This window comes from Balaenoptera acutorostrata, chromosome 15 (assembly GCF_949987535.1).
Source record: "Balaenoptera acutorostrata chromosome 15, mBalAcu1.1, whole genome shotgun sequence".
Lineage (NCBI taxonomy): Eukaryota > Metazoa > Chordata > Mammalia > Artiodactyla > Balaenopteridae > Balaenoptera > Balaenoptera acutorostrata.
The window spans coordinates 71,249,597-71,269,543 of NC_080078.1; the positions used below are offsets into that span (position 1 = coordinate 71,249,597).

Sequence of the window (19,947 nt, forward strand, 5' to 3'; positions counted from 1 at the left end):
GTGAAAATCACACAGGACAGTCATGTAAAACCCTGAATGCAGTGCCTGGCAAAGGCACTCAGTAAGTACTGTTCATTATTACTCCTTTTAAAGTAAGAAAACATGAAACGTGATTCCTGTTTCAGAGCTCAAAATTCAATAAATGGGAAAAATCAAAATACAAAGAGAGAAGTCAGTGGTCTTTGACACATTAAACAAAGTCTGAGGGGACTTCTCTGGACCAGGTGTGCAGTTTCTGCCCTTTTCTGTGGTTTACAAGGATCTCTGAGCTGAGAACACCTTAGGAAGCCTCACAGCGACCCTCTGTGGTAGAAGCTGTAGCCCCCTCTTTACAGAGGAGCAAAGGGGGGCGCTCAAGGTGGCCAGCAGGTCAAGCAGCAGAGCCAGGATTAATGTTCAGGACGTCCTGACTCCCAAATCCCAGCTCCTGGAAAGCCCACTGACCTGGAACAACGCTGTTGCAAACACAGCCCTGCTTCTGCTTTACTCTTTGGATCACCAGTGGCTCCGAGACACTGGAGGCTGGGCTGCTACTGTGTGAAATGGTGAGACCTCCTGGTTCGTTTTTCCAGGTTGCATGCAGGTTAAGGGCCCTCGATGGACTAATACCTATTTCTAAAAGAGACTGAGAGCAACTGAGGACGAGAAAATAAGCAGGACAATTGAAATAGGGATAAAAGATCCATAATCAAAAAGTGCTGTGTCTGAGGAAGAAGGGTTTGTTGCTCAGTGTACAGAGGTCAATGTTTGTACTTTGTGGCTCATATACCCACCAAGATCCCCGCCTGGAGTGTCTGCTCCTTCAGAAAGATGAGGTCCACGCCTCCGTCTACATGCTTCCGCCTCCCTCTCCGCCTCCTGGTGGCAGCGTCATCTCTCCTGAGGCTTCCGTTGACGATCTGTCCAGTCACTGGATGGATCAGGCCGGCTTGCAGAATCCCAGACAAGTCCATGCCAAGGGCTCCTTGAAGCGAACCGATAGCCCCAATCTTAGGGGTGCTGGCGCTCACTGGGAAAGGGGATGTGGCCCCCGGGGACCCCTCCGATGGGCAGGAGAGGTCTATCGCTGACTCTCCGTGCCAGCCGTTGAGGACGATGGGGGGGTGCCCGTGGGTGGCGGGGAACTGCTCCAGGCCCCGGGTCTTTGCGTCCCTCTCCACCTCGAACTCATAAGGACGCCTGTGCTTCTGTTCATCCTTTGTGAATACCGAAGCCAAGAAGCTCTCCTGCGAACACACACAAGTGGCAAGAGAGGTTTGAACGCCACCTCTGCGGCTGAATGCCAGCTCTTTCTAGGCCCCATTTCCTTGGGGCTAGTGATCACCTTCTCAGAACTTCTTCTAACTCAAACCTTCTCGAACTTGACTACTAAATCACCTGGACAGCTTGTTAGAATGCAGATCCAACTTCAGCGGGCCTGAGAGTCTCTGCATTTCCAACAAGTTCTCAGATGCTGTGAAAGCGGCGAGTCCATGAACTATACACCTGGAATCGCAAGATCACAGTTTAGGGAATCTCAACCTCAGCTGTACATCAGAATCAACTGGGAAGTTAAAAAAAAAAAAAAAAGCCAATATCGAGTCTACACCCTGGACCAATTCAGTCAGAATCCGGAGCTTCTCAAGGTCCCCAGCAGAGTCCAGTGAGCAGCTGAGAGTGAGAGCTAGTGTGCTAATAACCACGCGTCCTTAAACTTGACCTTTGAGTTTATAAACCACAAATAAAACTCATGCCTGCTTTGACTCCTCTCATTTCTATCTGCTGCCACCGTTCTCAGTCCTCAAGTGTTGAACATCCCGATCTGTTCACGCCTGCCCTTCCTCATACAGTCGTCAGTCATCACGCCACGCCAGCCAACTCCCCCCCTTTCTTTGGAGCCACTCTGCCACTAAGCTGGTCTAGAACTTACCCCTTCCTCAGATGCCCACCTGCCTCCCAGCCCTGGAGGCACAGCCCCTCCCTGACCCCCATCTCCCATGAACCTGCACACCACTCCCGTTGAGCTGCAAACGCACTCTTATCACGCACTTCCCCGCTCCAAAACTACAGCCTCTGCTGCCCACAGGATAAAATCCAGATTCCTCAATGAACACTAATGGCTTGACCCAAAAAAAAAAGAAAGACAAAAATTCCTATCCACTCAGTATTTGTTGAATGAATGACTCAATCGAGAAGTGCAAAGCGTCCTCCTTCTTTGTTTCAAGGTCAAGAACATTCTTACAGCCTCACCTTCTGCATCTGGGCCACCAACGCTGCGCCACTGCTGAAGACGTGTTCCGATGCCTCTGGCTCTGAAAGGCTGCTGCGGGGACCAGCGCCGCCGGTTAACACGGGGGTGGGCAGCGCGGCCGAGGGCTCATACTGCTGGTTGGAGGGCCACTTCCCCTTTAACACCACATGGCAGATGTTATCCAGGCGGTTGATTATCACGCGATCCTATAAAAAAAGAACAAAAGCTCTGAGGAATAAGTACCAAGTTACCCAAATTCACAAAATCCCTTGAAATCAAGTGGCAAGTTTCTTAACCAGAAGGAATTGATTAGAAAAGGGCGCACACAAATGGACTCACTTTACAAGTCTTAAAAGAAATGGTAAAGTCTGGACAATGAAGATTAAAAGCCACAGCGCTGTAAATACAAAGATAAGCTGACACTTCTGTCTTATGGTCTAATTAGGCGCATATATCTTTAATGTCACATAACTAGTATCTTTTAAAGATACTAAACATTTGTCTGAGTCTGTTTCTCAGAAATATTCTAAAAGGTTTAAAGGAAAGGATTCAAAGCTGAGGATACTCTGGGTGGAGCATGCAGGCTCTGGGAGGTACCTTCGGCCACTCGGAGAAGGAGTAGAGGGTTTTCTCCTGGAGCAGCTGAGCGATGGTGGGAGCCCGTGCCTCCTGCAGGCTGTCCCTGAGGTCTCCTACGATGCCTGAGGTCGAGTTCTTGCTCTCCTCCTCAGAGTATTTCCCTGGATAATCTAGGAAGGAAGGTTAAAAAAATGAATTAGGCGCTCGGGAGATAGTAGTGATCTGAAAGATGAGGACATCTGATCTTGTTTTTTAATTAGCCCAGTGTATGCTAATTTATTTTAAATTGAATTATTAATTACCATACTTTCTATTTCCAGAAGCACTCTGTCGGTTAAGCCATAAAGGCACAACCTGCTCTAGGGCTACCCATGCAAGTCATCCAATAAGAGTTTGCATCCACAACCAAACAACACCAATGATGATGAAGGACCGCAAAGAGGCTTTCCCGTTTGGTGCAGTGGATGAGAGGAACGTGAACATTATGCTCTGATACAGAAGTGGGGATAGTGTAGGAAATGTAACACAGCAAGAGGCTGGTATTAATGATGAAGGAAGAAAAGTCCTGAAACTTACAACGAAGATAAAACAGACCTGATTTACATAAAAAATGATGCAAAGAAACCTAGACCGTTTAAAGTACTTCACTGATGGAAAGAAATGGAAATGCGACTCATTCTTTCAGTCTTCAGTGGTGAATGTTTACTATCACTTGTGAAATGGATCTTCAAAGATCCACTTAACGGAGATGACAGGGAATGAACTGTGTGTAGCATAACGTCCAGGAAAAGTTGTGAACCTCCTCCGTGGTGAAATGACACGGAACGTCTATCCTCTGAAACGTGGTGGTCTCACTTTTGACTGTGCAACAAGTCTCCCAGGGGGCCGCAGAGACCCCCCCCCCCGCCCCCCCCCCCCCCCCCCCCCCCCCCGCCTCACCAGGACCAGGGCCTTGCTAGGCCAGGGGATTCAAGGATAAACAAGACAGATGTGGCCCTGGCTTTCTAGGCTCTTACAGCTCCATGAGGGAAAGACAGTTGGGAAAATGCAATAATTATAAATGAATAGTTAAATTATAAACCAGGGTGAGGGCCATAAAGGGAAAGAAACAAGGTGTCATGATAGGGAATAAGAGGGAAAATCCGACTGGTAGAAGGGAAGGCTGGTTAGAGAGGACCTCTCAAAGGAGAGAGACCACCCAGGAAGATGAGGAGGCAGTGGGGAAAGGGGACTCGAGATACCTGGGGGAAAAGTACAAAGATGAGGCAGAGGGGCCAGATCATCTGGAGCATGCTGGGCTCTGCAAGCCAGGACAGAAAATTTGAATTTTATTCTAGATCCAATGGGGAGCACCGCTGAAAGGCTTTAAGCAGAAAAGCTGAACTTAAATTTTAAGAAAAAAGCGGAATGCTGTGTGAGGGAAAACCCTGGAGAAGGAGCCAGGAGCCCGGGCGCTGGCCCTGACAGCCGTGCCAGTCACTGCTCCTTCAGCGGCCGAGCTCCATCCTCAGAAATAGGGCAACCCCCTCTGCCTCACCTCTCCCACATCTCATGTGTGGAGGAGCCCCCTGGGGTGTGTCAAAGCGTCTTTAAAAGCACTGGTGCTAGGGACCCCCACCCCGGCCGAGTGTGCGCAATGCTCACCAAAGCCTATCAAGTTCACTGCTGTCTCCCAGCCCAGCCCAGCCGGATGCCACGGCCACCAGAGGAAGTCCAGGCCAGCGCAGCTCTCCTCTAGCCCATCCTCACTGGACTGTCTACATTGCCCAGAACTGAGTACTCGCTGACTTCCCCCACCACAGAGTTCCGAGAGCAATGGATACGTGTAATTCCACACGTGGCAGGGACCCTTCGTGGCCTGGGGCAAGGTCTGGCCTGGCTCCTCCTGGGTCGGCTGGGGCCACAGGCCAATGAAGCTCCTTTCAGTTCAGTTTCTATGTCCTCAGCTTGGCTGGTGTGTACATTTTAATCTGGGTTCAAAACCTTTCCCAAGTTATCACGAGGCTAAAACCAAAGGTGGGAGTTCAGAAGTAAAAAGGAAGTGGGACAACCCAAGGCAGGGTTTCCCTCTTTAGATGAAGTCACCGTCCTGGGGGGAGGGGCCGGCCTGCCTGCATCCCTGAGCATCACTCGGCCCCTGGCACCAGGCCAGGCACCTACAGGGTATTTTTTGTTTTTTTGACACGGATAAACAGAACTATCTTTTGTTCACCCTAATATGTCCTCTTGGGTCTGATGACATAAAGACAACAGTGAAAAAGTTAAGACCCATTTGTTGTTGGCTCAGGATCTCTAATCACTGTATTCATATTCCTGCAAAGCATATACAAATCTCAGGGTCACCTAGATTAACATTTTAAAATCCTTTCCTTACCTAAGATTTCCCTATTTAAAAAGATCAAATCTATTTGCATTTTTTATTGAGTGGCATGTAATTTGGTTATTCTTATTTCTGTTGAGTTACTTAAAGGAATCTCAACCCAATGTACCGACATTACAACACAGGGTTTTGACAAACACGTGAATAAAGGGCACAGTCTTGGCTCACCTTAATAAAGATCACGTTTATTTGTAATTTTGTGGCGTTCTGAAAAATTACCTGCACCTCCGTTAACACTGCAGGTTCTTGGCATTCCCTGCTGTTCTACTTTAATGCAGTTTGTAGCACTTTACCTGGTGGAAGAATGAATTCCTTCCCCTCGACACTGTATCTGGCATCTATCATAAAACAGCACACAGCCCCTGCCCAAATCACGCAGCTGACACAGCCAAGGTGCTACGATTGTCTACAATCATCCTCAGTTTTCTGGAATGATCAGAGTTAAGCTACTCTGCCTCACTTTCAGACCAAGGCCTGTGACCTTCGCTTTTAAACCACACGGTGAGTGTAAGCAGGTCCCTTTCAGAAGCTGTAAAACCCTTAACACCACCCCCCCCCCTCCACAACACATTTGCCCCTCCCTGTCTTGCGAGAACTGGCTTATCCAAAATACAAGATTCCCACACACTGTACCTTGACTCTGGCAGTTCCCGTCTCTATCATAATCATCTTTACTCTCAAAATCCACGTCTTCCGCCTTGAGTTCACTCCCTTCGAGATACGTAGGGAAACCTTGTTTCCCTTCTGCACTTTCTTTCCAGGGTTCTTTCAAAAGTTCCTGCTTCACCTGAAACAGCTCTGGTGGAACAGCAGTGAGCTTGCCCCCCAGTGTGACATTATTGGCTTTGCTTTTGTATGGGTCTGGGTTGTAACCCTGGGGTTTCTCCACTTCAAACTTGTCATTCTCGAGGCCCTGCGTCCACCTCTCCATGTGTTTGCAGTGACACTGACAGGCTGCGGGAAGAAAAGCGCCCTGCGGTCCGGGATGCTGGCTTCTGGCCTCCAGGCTTCCTTTCTTGGCTTCGTCCACAAGAAAGCCGCTGAGGTTCTTCTCCCCTGCCATACGAGCAGTGGGCTCGGTAAGAGGCGACAATTCCGGCCTTTCCCGCATGCCTGCGGCCAGGTCTAGGTTTTCCTCCTCATTTTCCTCCTCTTCCTCCTCCTCATCACTGTGGTTCCGACCCAAAATCAATTTACTTTCTAAACTTTTGCATTCTAATAAATCAATCAACTGCTGATCTGATGACAGGTTTCTTTTGGAGTCATAGACACTCAGATTGCACATGTCAACAAACCCGCTCTCATTTCCTTGGTCCAAGGAAGGGGAGGCTATGCATTTGGTTTCCAGCTGCCCAAGGCTTTCAGGCCTCTGCCCTGCCTCGCTGCAGCAGAGTTCCCCTTCCTGTGAAAGAGACACCAGCAAATGTTTTCCATTTTTAATGTTCATTTGAGCTACTCCTGCTTCTAATGTATCCATAAAAGAGGGGCCTGAGGCTATTTCTGCCTCGTGGCCACCAAGCTGGAAGTTCCCATCTCTGCTTGTTGCGACAGCCACGGCATCTTGTCTGGATTCAGTATTGGTACCTGGGCTCTCCTGAAAAGAGACTGGCTCCTGGTTTAGTGCTTTCTTACCATACATCATGCTCTCCAAGGACTCAGGCAGCAGACTCTCATCATGGGTGATGGAAATGACATCCTGAACTTTAGAAATAAAGTTTTCACAAGTCATGTCAGATAAGCTGCCCCGAGGTGGACCAAGATGATCATCCCTACCTTCTATTTTCACTAGATTCTCAGGTTCATTTTCAAGGGACTCGGAAGTCCTGCTCATTTGAGTGTATGCAAGAGATTCATACAGTTTGGAGTTGGTCTGGTAAAGGCAACAGAGACTCCCTGGAGCCTGGGGGTCGGTTCTTTTGTGTTGGGCGTAGTTTCTGTAGGCGTCCAGGAAGGACAGCTGGGGGTCGGTCATGATGTAGTAGTCGGTGCGGTTCAGCCCGTGCTTGGCAGTGCCGATCAATAGGTCCCGATCGTGCTTTCCACACTCCCACCAGACAGGGAGGGAGAGGCTGGGCCTGCAGAGCTGAAGGCGCTCGTGCAGCTGAGGACACTGCAGCACTTGCTCCCGGACCTTCCGCAACAGTTCAATGCGGTACAGGGTTCTCGCGGCCCGCTCTTCAGTGATGGGTTCAACGCAGATGCTGGGATCTGGGGGGCCTGCAAAGGTGAACACAGAGCCTGTCACTTAAGGTGGCCCTTGGACACTTCCTGCCCACCTGAGTGCCTGCATCTTTGATCTTATAGTTTGACTCCCTGGGTCCTCAGCAAGGCAGGGCCTTAGTGGCCCCACTAAAATGAAAAGCTGAAAGAGAAGGGAAGGTTTTTATGAAACACAGACAGACCAGTGAAGGGGAAAGAAGAGCTTGAAAACTCCAGTTCTGGAAATATTAGTTCCCGGTCAATAAGCATGGACTAGGTACCTTCTAACTAGGTACTTTATGGTTGTTATTTAGTTCTCACAAGAACTCTATGCTATACCATCATTACCCTTGTGTAAGGATGAGGAAGGAGGCTCAGATAAGCTAACTTGCTCAAGGTGGCAGAATCAGGACTCCAGTCCAGGTCTTGTCAGCATGACTCCGAGGTCCAGATCCTTCCGATCTATGCAGCTCCCTGGCTTTAGTGAAAACAGCCTAACTGTGCCACACGCGGGCAGAAGGTGGGGTGTCTGTACATGGTGCCGCCAGCCCAGAACCCACACTGAATAGGCTCGACATTTGTTTCAGTTTTCCCAGAATACAGTCATACGGTCCAGAGCGAGTTAATCTATGAGTACGGGACTGAAGAGGGACAAGGAGGAAGCTGCTGCAAATTCCAACCAGGAAGAAATTTCTTGGACAAGGTCTCTAGTGGAGCCCAGGGAGTTTAAATGACAGCCACTAGTTTTCCATAGCTACAAGTCAACACATGAGATGACATTTGAGATTTAATCTAAGGAAAGCGCAAAGCTCATAGTAGGACAATTCTGTGAGACTTAAAAAAAAAAAAAAACACACTTTGGAAAAGGTAATTAATAGTAGTTTCTTAATATTTCTGTGACATTTTAATCTGAATTTCAATTTTCGTTGGAATCACATCATTTTGGGAGAGAGATTTTATTTTATGAGGGTGGACCCAATTAGAAGTCCATGGATTTGTGAAAACCCACTCACTGGTCTTTACCTGAGTTCATCACGTCGGCTCCACGTCTATAGTTATACCTGACTCTGTACCTTGAAAATAAGCACGTTCTCTCCTTGCCCCACCTGGGATACAGTGACAGAGAGTGCCCTCACCACCATCCTTCCAGGCTGGCAGACGACAGACGTGGCGGCACATGGCCACGAAGCTGTAGAAGTAGTGCTCCAGGCTCTCGTCCGACTTCTTGTCCAGACGGGAAATGATGCGAAACTGCGTCCAGTCAAAGGTTTTCTTTTCTTGATCATAAACGACACCAAAGGAAGACACTGCTCTGTAGAAGTCTGCTTGCTCTCTCCTAGTCCACCTGGAGAGGGAATCAGAGAAGGAGAGTGAGCTGTTTTCTTTTTCAGTTAAAAAAAGCCAACAACTACTTACTGAGCACCTACTTGGGAGAGCCCAGGAAGTCAAGAGAGCAGGCAGAGCTGGTCTATTTTATTGTTTATTTTTATTCAAGTTGAGTTGGGTGGAGTGGCTGATAACAAAACAGTCCCTCGGCCTACCACCACTTTCAAATCATGTGTGCGTACTTGAGATCTTAATTCATCAATTTTATTTTATTATCATTATTATTTTTGGCCATACTGTGCAGCATTTTTTGGCCATCCTGCGCAGCGGGATCTTAGTTCCCGGACCAGGGATTGAACCTGCGCCCCTTGCAGTGGAAGCGCGGAGTCCTAACCACTGGACCACCAGGGATGTCCCCTTGATTCATTAATTTTACAAATTACCTAGTTCATTTCCTCTTGTGGGAGATAAAGATTTTAATTTAAAAGTACTCTATATGCTTAAACATTCTGCCGTACGACAACGGAGAATCACAGAATCCTGGAGGGACCTTTCAAACCATTAAATTCACTTCCTTCATTTTACAGATGGAGAAACTGGTCCAGAGCGGGGAGGAGACTACCTCAGCCACCCACCTCCCTGACTCCCGTATCTCACACTGGCTTTCTTCCTGGTCTTACGTAGGCAGGTTGCCCACAACGATAATCTTTCCTAGGACATGAAGGTTCTCTAGATTTTATATCCTGCAGGATTAAGATAATGACTTAAGGAAAATGGATTATTATATACCACTGTAGTCTTTACCAGGGGCTCTTGGGCACGGTACTCGCCACCCCCAGAGGCAGTCAGCTAGGAGTCAGGTGAGAGGGTCAGTGGAAGAGTGAGAAGCAGGGAAGAAGGGGCTCTGGTTCTCTCTTTGGAGCTAGATGGGAGAAATCTACTCCCTGAATTACCAAATTTCATAAAGCCAGGAGTATACAGAAGTATCAATAATTGAATTCACTATGTGGTATTCTTTTAATTCACTGGATGTTACATCAAAAGGATGGAGAGATATAAAGACTCAAAGAACAGCAGCTTTGTTGATTTGCTCTCATGGCATCATTCTTAGCCTGTGCTGGCCTTAGGCAGACATTTTTACCTGAATTCTCAGATGGGCAAGTAACTCCTTCCTTCTGGGCTGGCATTTTATGGTACTTATTGTTCTCAAAGGCTTGATAAGGACCGTTGGCTACAATAAGACAACTTCAATGCACACTATTCACTTTGCTGCTGAAAGAATATGATCTGATACATGCTAGTGTGGTGTTTAAATCACATCCCCAGAGACTGGGGTCTAACTTAGGGAAGAGGGTAAGGTTGGAAAATCACACAAGTCTGGGAACTGTGAACAGAGGGTGTCCTAGATATCACCAGACTCCCCAGTCAGCACGAAAACACCACTGCAGTCGGAGGCTGGATTTAATTCACTCTAGAGACAACCTGACTCCATGTGAGAACACTGGACACACCTGCCCTCCAGCTGCTGGGTTCCCTTTGTCACCTTTACCCAGTGGGCAGCTCAGCACGCCCTTTTGGTCACTGGCTTTTACCTCTTTTGGGCTTCCTTGTTGATGAGATCCATCTCTGAGGATCTCCGGAACATCTCTTCCTGGACCCAGTATCCCTGGTTTCCTGGTCCCAGGATTTCAGGCCGGCAGAGCTCCTTGCGGTTACAGCGCTGGTAAATGGTGACCAGGCGTCGGAGACGAGCTGTGAGTGCAGACGAAACTGGCCAGGGTGATTTGTCTGGGTCGGAGCCATCCTGGGCTTCAAACATCAGTGAGGATATTAGTATTTACAAACAGAACTAAAACAAAGGCAACTGGGTTTTTTGGTAGTTGTTCTTCCCCTTCGTTTAAAGAAAACTAAAGCTGACTCAGTAACCTTAATGCAAGTAGCTGCTGTTCAACAATTGGCTCGGAAGCTAGGCACAGCTGGAAAGGCTGCAATTGTACTTTAGAAGCACCTTTAGGTGGGGTGGGTTCTGCTCTCTCTCCAGTACAAATGTGCCTATCTGTGGGGGCAGAACTGACTCAAGGGCCTTGCTCTAAGGCATCGGCTTAAGTGGACACTCTGTGGCCGTCTCCATTTAGAACTACATACAGGCTTTTGTGTAGCTGGGCCTTCCAAACATCAAAGCCTCCGTTAAGTTTGAATTCAGAAAAACAAACAAACAAAAGAACAAACCAAATATCCCTAACTTTTCTCAAAAGAAAAAAAAAAAAATCACTGAAACCACGATTCCTTTTTATCTCTCAGACTCCATCCTGACTTTATTTCACTGTTGAATTTAGTGCCAGGTGGAGAAAGCTGGCCAGAGCCACATTAACGCTCCCTGTGTGACTCCCGCAGAGTTTGATGAAGGTCAACTTAATTGGCTTTTAAAAAGAGCCTCCTTAAAAAACAGCATTTTTTTCTTTTTTATTACACATGAACTCCAGGATAACTACAAACAGGGACCTTACTTTTCTTTGCCTTCAGAAGGACACAGTCTCACCTGCCCGGCTGTCATCCTTCTTTTCACCAAAAATGCCATCACCTCCATCACTGGAACTCTCCTAGGGATAAATGAAGTCATGCCATCAGCAAAACTGCAGCTCTGAAGAAACCAACTCAGAAACCCAGTCCCTACACAGAAGGAGTAAAGATGCACAAGAGACATCCCCTGCCCAAGACCATCTCAAAGATCAAGATGGTCCCTGATGAATAAAGCTTACTTATGCACAGTCTTAAAAGAGCCAGAAAGCAGTTTATTTAAAATAAGCATTTTTCCCCCTGGAATTGTGTGGAATGATTCTGCCCGTAGAGAATTAGCTTTAAGAATGATGAACTGGCATGCTCCCCTGGCAACTACATTTTACACGCACTATTTTAGTTGAGAATTAAATATTTGCTTTACTATCATCACTTGCAGTCTAATACTGTCATTTCACAAAGCATGTGCCTGCATTTTTGGATTTTTGCTGTGAAAAACTGTCATGCTCATGTTCATTATGCTTCATTTACTTCACAGCAATAGACGCTATTTTCCTAAAACATGACTGCTCCAGACAGGAGACCTGATGGCACAAACCTCCAGGAATTTAAAATTAAAATCATGATCTGAGGCTCAGAATCTGAAGTAATATCACAGGCACAGAGCTTATCCAAGTTGGAGTATATGTCAACCTGGCTCTAATGGATTCCTTTATGAAGCCTTTCTTGGTCTCAGGAATGGAACTTCAAAGGCTCCTTATACACAAAGCGTGTGGGAGTTTGGATGTGGGCGAAGAGACAGTGCGAGTCTTCAACTTACTCCATTTTTAACACAAAAACTTATTATTTTTTTTTTTTACTGAAGTAAAGTTGACTTGCGACATCGTATTAGTTTCAGGTGTAAAACAGTGATTCGATATCTTTATACATTAAGAAATGATCACCACCATGGGTGTACTTTCTATCTGTCACCACACAAAGTTATTCTAATATTACTGACTACATTCCCGATGCAGTACATCACATCCCCGTGACTTATTTATTTTATAACTGGAAGTCTGTACTTCTTAATCCCCTTCACGTATTTCACCCATTTTCCCACCTATCTTATTGTTTTTCTTTTTTAAAAACTAACTTTACTTTTTATTTATTTTTTTACAAACTTATTTATTTTATTTATTTATTTTTGGCTGCTTTGGTTCTTCGTTGCTGTGCATGGCTTTCTCTAGTTGCGGCGAGCAGAGGCTACTTTTCGTTGCGGTGAGCGGAATTCTCATTGTGGTGGCTTCTCTTGTTGCGGAGCACGGGTTCTAGGCACACGGGCTCCAAGAGTTGCGGCACATGGGCTCAGTAGTTGTGGCACATGGGCTTAGTGGCTCCACGGCACGTGGGATCTTCCCGGACCAGGGCTTGAACCCGTGTCCCCTGCATTGGCAGGCGGATTCTTAACCACTGCGCCACCAGGGAAGCCCTCTTACTGTTTTCCTGACTTGCGTCTTTTGACCTGAATGATAGGCGAGAATAACCCCAGGATTCATGACTTCGGCCATGGTGGAGCGCAGGGTCAGATTCTGTCAGAATAAGGGTCAGCAATCTGCAGCCTGTAGATTGTTTTTGTGTGGCCCTTAAGCTAAGAATGGTTTTTAAAGGGAAGAAGAAGAGGAGGAGGAGGAAGGAAGGAAGGAGCAGGAGGGGGAGAAAGAGAAGGAGGTGAAGAAGATGTGACTCTACTGGCCCCCAGGCCTAAGATAGTTACTGTCTGGTCCTTCACAGAAAACTGGGACACAGCCCAGGAGAGCAGTACCTCGGTTCAGGAGGGATGGACAGACACCTATGACTGGCAATAGTTAAAATTCAAACCACTCTCTTAGGCCCCTAATACCGGGGAAGGACCTGAGAAAGGCAGAGGGGCAGGGGTTCATTTTCTGAATGCATTTCTTTCTTACTAGAATAGTGGTAATAGCTGACGTTACCGAGAACGATGTGTTGCTGTGCAAAACCCTTTACACGGCTTATCTCCTTTGCTCATCAGCACTGCTTCCCCAGGTAGAAAGTATTACTATCCTTATTTTAGAGAGGCAGAAAACAAGCCCTAGAAAGTTCTGTAACTTGCCAAGGTCACATGGCTACCAAGGGGCAGAGCTGGGTTTCGAACACAGCAGTCTGATGAGAACCTATACTGTAACCACTGAGCTGCCCAAAAAAGAACAAAAAGAGAGTCCTGGCTGAAAATCTGATTTAGAGAGTGCAACATATTTAGAATTGGAGAACACCAGTTTAATCTCTCTTCTTTGCCCATGTAATATCAGTGAAGAGAAGGAACTTCAAGCTGATCTACTGTACCATTCTGAAGTGACACTTAAATATGCCAAAGCAGCCTTTCCCACTATTTAGGTGGTTAAAAAGCAAGCAAAAACCAACAACCATGCCTTCCATCCTTCCTGCCATAGAGAACATTTTTGGGTATTCTTAGAGTACCCATGAAGACCCTTAGAATGCTGAAAGTTGTAATCATAGACACTTCTAGACTGAGAAATGCTGTACAGCCTATGAGATGTGGGGTCTGGCGCCAGGGCTACCACGGCTCCTTATTACGAGGGATGTGCGGCTGCCGTGGGCACCGAATCCACAGGGGTAGCTCCGGGCTTGGTGCGAGGCAGGCACACCCGCCATCCGGGCTTCCTTTCCACCCTCCCTAACAGTTTCTGTTGGCCTTAGACAAACCCTCAAGTAAGCAAAGATTCTGGAAGCCGTAAGTGCCTTTCTGTCTCCTGCCCTCTCTGGATGGCAGGTCCCCTCTCTATCACTGACAGAAAGGAGAAGACCTGGCTTAGCAGCAGCCGAAGTGAAAAAGATGTCATAATCTTGTGGTCACATAACCAATTTAATGTGAGTGTGACAGACCGGTATCACAGGGAGCACATGGAAAGCCCTGCCTCTGCAGTCTGCAGGTGAACATGTAGTATCCTAGTTTCTGCCTCTGCGAATCAATCTGAAAGACATATTCATCTCAGAAGACGTATGAATCAATCATTCCCAAGTGCAGGGTCCCAGAGAGTGCTGACAAGTAAGACTGTCAAAGCAAGGGCAACGGATTAGTTCCAACCTGCCGTTTCTCCATCTTGAGCACGCCTGTGTTTGCAGTCTGACAGTCCACTGCTCTCTGGCCTTGGGCAAGTTGTTTCGACCTCTCTCAAGCTCATTTCTTCATTTGCAGAATGGAGATAATAGTACTTTATGGGTGATCATGGGGCACAAATGAGTTGATCATGCAAAGTGTTTAACCAAACGCTGGCACAAAGCAAATGCCCGACATACGGCAGCCGGCACTGAGGAGATACCCACGTACAGGCCCAACTGCTGGAGGATCCTTCAGCATTTCTATCTTTCAACTGAAGTGTGTTCTCTAAGGATAGCTTCATGACACAGTGGAAAACAGCAGCAATAACAACAAAAGTCTACAGGTAAATAAATGGCCAGATACTATACTGAGTACTTCATGTACGTTTTTCATTTATTCATTCTAAATGACTAAATGACCATTTTTAGACAGAAGGAAATTGTAGAATGAGAGGTTGATAATCTTATCTAATACTACATATAGTTATTAAGTGGTGAAGATGGAATTCAAACCTAGAAGGCCTGACCCCAGACGAGGAGCTCTAACCACTGCGCTGTATTGCCTCCGGTGGCTGAAGACACACCTGGCTGAATCAAATGCACTGTCAGTCACTAAGAGTAACTTAGCTTCCCGAGCGGCATCCTTCTCCGCCGAGGATGCAGGGCTGTTTCCTGATCTGAGAACAGCAGATCCCCCTTGCCTGTGGCTGCTCCTCCAGGCCCAGCTGCCTCCCCTCTTTGGTCTGGGTGTGGGTGGAGGCAGTAGCGCGGTAGCACAGACCCGCAGACCCAGGGAATTTCCTCTAAGCCCTTACAAAACCCCAGGGCCAACAGAGCGGCGATGAGCTGCCTTCCTACATTTGTTCGCCAGGAACTGTGCTGGGTTCAGGAGCTCTGACAGTGGGAAGGATGGAGTCCTTATCCTTCTAGAGCCCACATTCTGGCCATTACAAGAGACATAAAATAAATACTGGCCATGCAGTGTGATGAGTGCTCCTAAACACAGTGGGAAAACCAGAAAGTGTCACCAACTCTGCATGGCCCAAATCAGGAAGGGGAAAGACATCTGAGAGGTGACTTTTGAGCTTCAGATTGAAGGACACAGGAGTTTGCCAGGAGGAGAACATAAGAACTCTTTGTGTAGAGGTAACAGGATGCATGAAGGCAGAGTTAAAAAAAATCCCACAGCAGTTTTCATTTTGCAGAAAAATCAAGCATCCTACTACCTTCATAAATTTCATGTAGAAAGTAGATACACATCAAATGTCATTAACACAAAATTCAAGGATTTTATAATGGAAAGACTGCAGGATTTAGAAAAAGATGTGAGCAGGCAGACATTGCTCTTGACGAGTATAACTTTTTTTTGCAGCTCATTAAAACTATTTGAGCTTCCCTGTCTAGAATGGGGATAAGAACAACGCCTAACTGAAGGGGAAACGTGCTTTGTAAGCGTGGAAGTAAGCGTGGAAGTACTCCATCTACATTCAAATATCACTATTTGAGTTCAGAGACCCCTCAAACTCTCAACTCATAAGAAAAGAGTCATTGTTTAGTTCCTCACTGAACTTTTCTTATAGTGGGATTTGACCATTTTAGGCATTAAGTTTCCCTGCAGGAGTTGCTTCCTAGTTCACTGTGCATGTGACCTCACCCTCCTTTTACAGAGAGCACCTGCTGTAGGAAGTGCTGCAGAGCGAGGACAAGACTGCTGGTTAGGACACAAGGCCTACACCAGGCAGAGCTGGGCCACTACTTATTACTATCTCAGTTAAAGGAGATGGTAACCTCCCTGCATACTAGGTTTGATAGAGAACGATCTCCTTTACCATTCTAGGCTCTAGACCATCCCAAACACAAGTAAACTTTTTGACTAACTGCTTTAGAAGGCATGTCCACTGACTCTAGCTGCAACTGTTTACCAATCAAAAGCTCTACTGGTATTAAACAGAGAGGGTGGGGGAAGGGAGTAGACTAATCATCTCACATGTCCCTCTAACATTCTGTGGTTCTCCAACGGCCACGTGTGAAGAGAACAACAGTACAGTGAGCTCTGGAAGGCACAAGAGTAGCGAGGGGTCTGGAGACAACATGATATGAAGAAAGAAAGAGGAATTAGGGATACTTCACCTGAAAAGAGACTTAAAGAGATTATGGTAGCTAGTTGGTCTCAAAATTTTTTAGTCTTATCAGAGAGGAAAGTAAGAACAGTTTTGCTCTTTGCAGGACCAGAAGAAAACTAGACAGAGTCCATGGAACCAACTGGGAGTCAGATTTCTGGGTCAGAATAAGGAAATATCACCCAACAATGAAATGGGCTTCCTTGGAAGACAGCACATTCCCCCTTTCCCTTCCTGGATTCCTGGAAGCACCTACACCTGCCTGGAATGACCCCACAGCGATGTCATAGAAGGGATGGAACACCGAGACCATGCAGACATGCGTTAGGATCCTTGCAATGCTGAGATTCTCCCATCTACCGACCAGGCCCCCTCCTATGCCCAGGTCTGTTTAATTCAGATGAATTAACTTAGTGATGGATGATACACTCTTTGGGCTTCCTTAACCTGTTGATCTGCCCGAGAACAGAACTGGGAGAAGGAAACACCCAACCAGTGTCTTCAGCACAAGGGCCGGGGTGGGGGGAGCAGGCTTGATTCAGATGTTGGCTGTTCCTCTACGTTGGTTATTCTAGCACACGGACTAGAAGTCCATCTTAATCTGTTTATAATCTGTTCACCTCAAAATTTGGGAGAAGGCACTCCCCATTCCTTCTGCTTTTGATTATATTCTACAGCCCAGGTTTTAGGGATCTGAAGAGCAAAATAAAATAACACAGGCATTACTTTCATAAATGAATTTAAAAAAAAGTAGTTCCAGAGGAGTTTAACCATACTATAAGGGAACTTGAGTTATTTTACCAATTCTGCCACAACTCCCACTTCAGTGCCTAGATCTCTCCAAGACTGAAGTTAAGCATGTGAACTTTACTATGAACAGCTTTCAGAGCTGGGTCTGGCCTGCGGTTGGTCTGGGGGCTGCCTTTTCAGAGAGGTTGCTGCTGGAAGAAGGGGTATGTACGTACAGCTAAAACACTTCCTACTCTCTTGACTATGAAAAGAATATTTGATCAGAAAAAAAAAAAAAAGCCAGAATATCTAGTCTGAACTCTATCATCTAGTAGCTGTGAGAATCTGGCAAAGTCCTTTAACTTCCTGGGCCTGAATTTCCCCAGCTCTGAAATGAGGGTAATAACACCTGAAGCTCTTACTTCACATGGCTGAGGTGAGGATCAACTGAAACAAATGGGAAAAGTGCTTTGGAAAGAGTAAAGTTCCATATGAATTTAAGGTACTATTTTCATTTCTTTGGTACTCAAGTTATTTCTATGGGAAAACACATCCCACATTCCAGACAAAGGAAGTAACTGTAGAAGCTAGGCAGAGCTTCTACCAAATTGGCAGAGCTCAGATTTTAATTGTCAAGACCAAACCCAACTTCCTTCAGGTCCAGGGTCTGAAGCTTCATGCTGATTTGCTTCAATCCGCTGCTTCGCAAACCTCAAGGAGATATGGAAACATATCTTCAAAAAATAATTATTTCTTACTTTGGGAAAGTGATGTCATTGTTACTGTTACAGGAATCAGAGCTGATGGAAACCAAAGTAAATATCACTCTCCAAACTAGAACCAAAAGAAGAGAATTGAAAACTTTTGGTTGATGATCAGGAGGAGAAGAAAGATTATTCTAGTAATGGAGTCAAGTGAGGACAATGCTACAGTAACCTCTGGGATACAGAATCCATGAAATTCTAACAGATTTATTTGCTCCACTGAAAGCCAGAGAAAATGTGGTCAAATAGTGCTGGGGCCCTAGTAAGGTTTTGGTCTGCTTATGCAAAGCCCTAGAAACTCATCTGTAAAATGCAATATAGACTTCTGCTTCTGCGAAGATGCCTATTTCCCTATTCCACACAATATTTACAACTAAAACCCCTGAACATTATATATAAAACAAACCTAAGAAAACTCTGAAAGGTGAAGAGAAGGCAGACGAACCAGGGACTTTGGGACACATGGGATGACACAGTGGTGAGTTTCCTGGGTTTTCTTTTTTGCCTTACATATCCTAGATCTGGAGGTAAAGAAGCTGGCTATCTGGAAATGACAAAGGGTACAGACAAAAAAAGCCCCAACAAAAGCCTGCTCTCTCTAGTGAAGGACTAGGAAAAGGGCAAGCAAGGAATGGACAAAATGTTAAGACAAGATGTGCTACACTTCAGCTCAACATCACAGAAAAAACTTCTGCTCACCACATCCATGCCAGCAAAGGCTGAGTGGGCCTCTAGAGTCTAAAGGTGGACTCGAGACTTCCACCTTTGCCAGGCTGTAACAGGGCACGCCATTCCCCTGCTGGGTGGTGTCAAAAAGCCAAGTAGGGAGCTGGGACTTTTATCCCTGCTAGGTGGTAATAAGGTCCCCAACACCCATGGTGCAAGCAAAGACCATGTGGAGATCTAAACTTCCATTCCTGCCCAACAGTAATGAGAAACGTCCCCGCCTTGGGTATCTTTGGGGGCTGACTGGGAACATTAACTTCTACTCCCACCAGGCAGTAAAAAGGTGGTGTACTCTGCCACCCACCCCGCCCCGTTCCCCTGCAACAGAGGTGTCAGAGGCAATCAGTTACAACAAAACTTTTAAGTAAGATCCCAAGTTTCACAATGTAATACCCCAAATGTCCAGGTTTCAATCAAAAATCACTTATCATATCAAGAACCAGGAAGATCTCCAACTGAATGGGAAAAGACAATCAATAGACGCTAACACTGAAATGACAGAGATCTTAGAATTATCTGACATAAGAATTTAAAGCAGTCCTCAATGAGGAATTCTGAACATATCCGCTACAAATGATAACACAAAATCTCAGTAAAGAAAAAGAAGATCTCAGCAAAGAAACAGAGATCCAAAGAAGAACCAAAGGGAAATTTTGGATTTGAAAACTACAATAATGAAATGAACCAGACCAAACAAAAACAAAAACACAATGGACAGGCTCAACAGCAAATGGAGGAGAAAGAGAAAAGAATCAGCGAGCTCTAAGAGAGAAAAATATAAAGTACCCAGTGTGACCAACAGAGAGAAACAGATTAAAAAAAAAATTAAACAGGGAATTCCCTGGTGGTCCAGTGGTTAGGACTTGGCGCTTCCACTGCTGTGGCCCAGGTTCGATCCCCAGTCAGGGAACTATGATCCCGCAAGCCGTGAGGCACAGCCAAAAAAAAAAAAAAAAAATTAAACAGAACCTCAGGGACCAGTGGGCCTATAATAAAAGATTTAACATTCATACCATCAGAGTTCTGGAAGGGGAGGAAAAAGGACTTCAAGAAATAATGGCTGAAAACTCCCCAAATTTGGTGAAAGACACAAACCTGTAGATTCAAGAAGATGATAAACACCAAACAGGATAAACTCAAAGAAATCCACACACACAAAAAACACAGTTAAGCTTCTGAAAACTAAAGAAAGAAAAAAAAAAATCCTGAAAGCAGCAACAGAGAAAAGACACCTTACCTAAGGGAAAAACAACTTGA

The 19,947-nt window shown here is 46.0% G+C and overlaps 1 protein-coding gene across 4 annotated transcripts in view; it reads right to left on the minus strand.

Annotated features, from left to right (window-relative positions):
• The window catches only part of CHD6 (chromodomain helicase DNA binding protein 6), a 211,379-nt gene that overhangs the window by 10,601 nt on the left and 180,831 nt on the right, over positions 1-19,947 (minus strand). For 3 of the 4 annotated variants that reach the window (XM_057528676.1, XM_057528677.1, XM_057528678.1), the window contains 7 exons: positions 11,254-11,314; positions 10,307-10,523; positions 8,525-8,733; positions 5,823-7,406; positions 2,828-2,979; positions 2,230-2,436; positions 774-1,226 (listed from right to left, as the gene is read on the minus strand). In XM_057528676.1, coding sequence (XP_057384659.1) covers positions 774-1,226; positions 2,230-2,436; positions 2,828-2,979; positions 5,823-7,406; positions 8,525-8,733; positions 10,307-10,523; positions 11,254-11,314 — 2,883 coding nt within the window. Of the gene's footprint in view, positions 1-773; positions 1,227-1,301; positions 1,486-2,229; positions 2,437-2,827; positions 2,980-5,822; positions 7,407-8,524; positions 8,734-10,306; positions 10,524-11,253; positions 11,315-19,947 lie in introns of those variants that run through there. The other variant, XM_057528679.1, reaches the window with a different exon arrangement.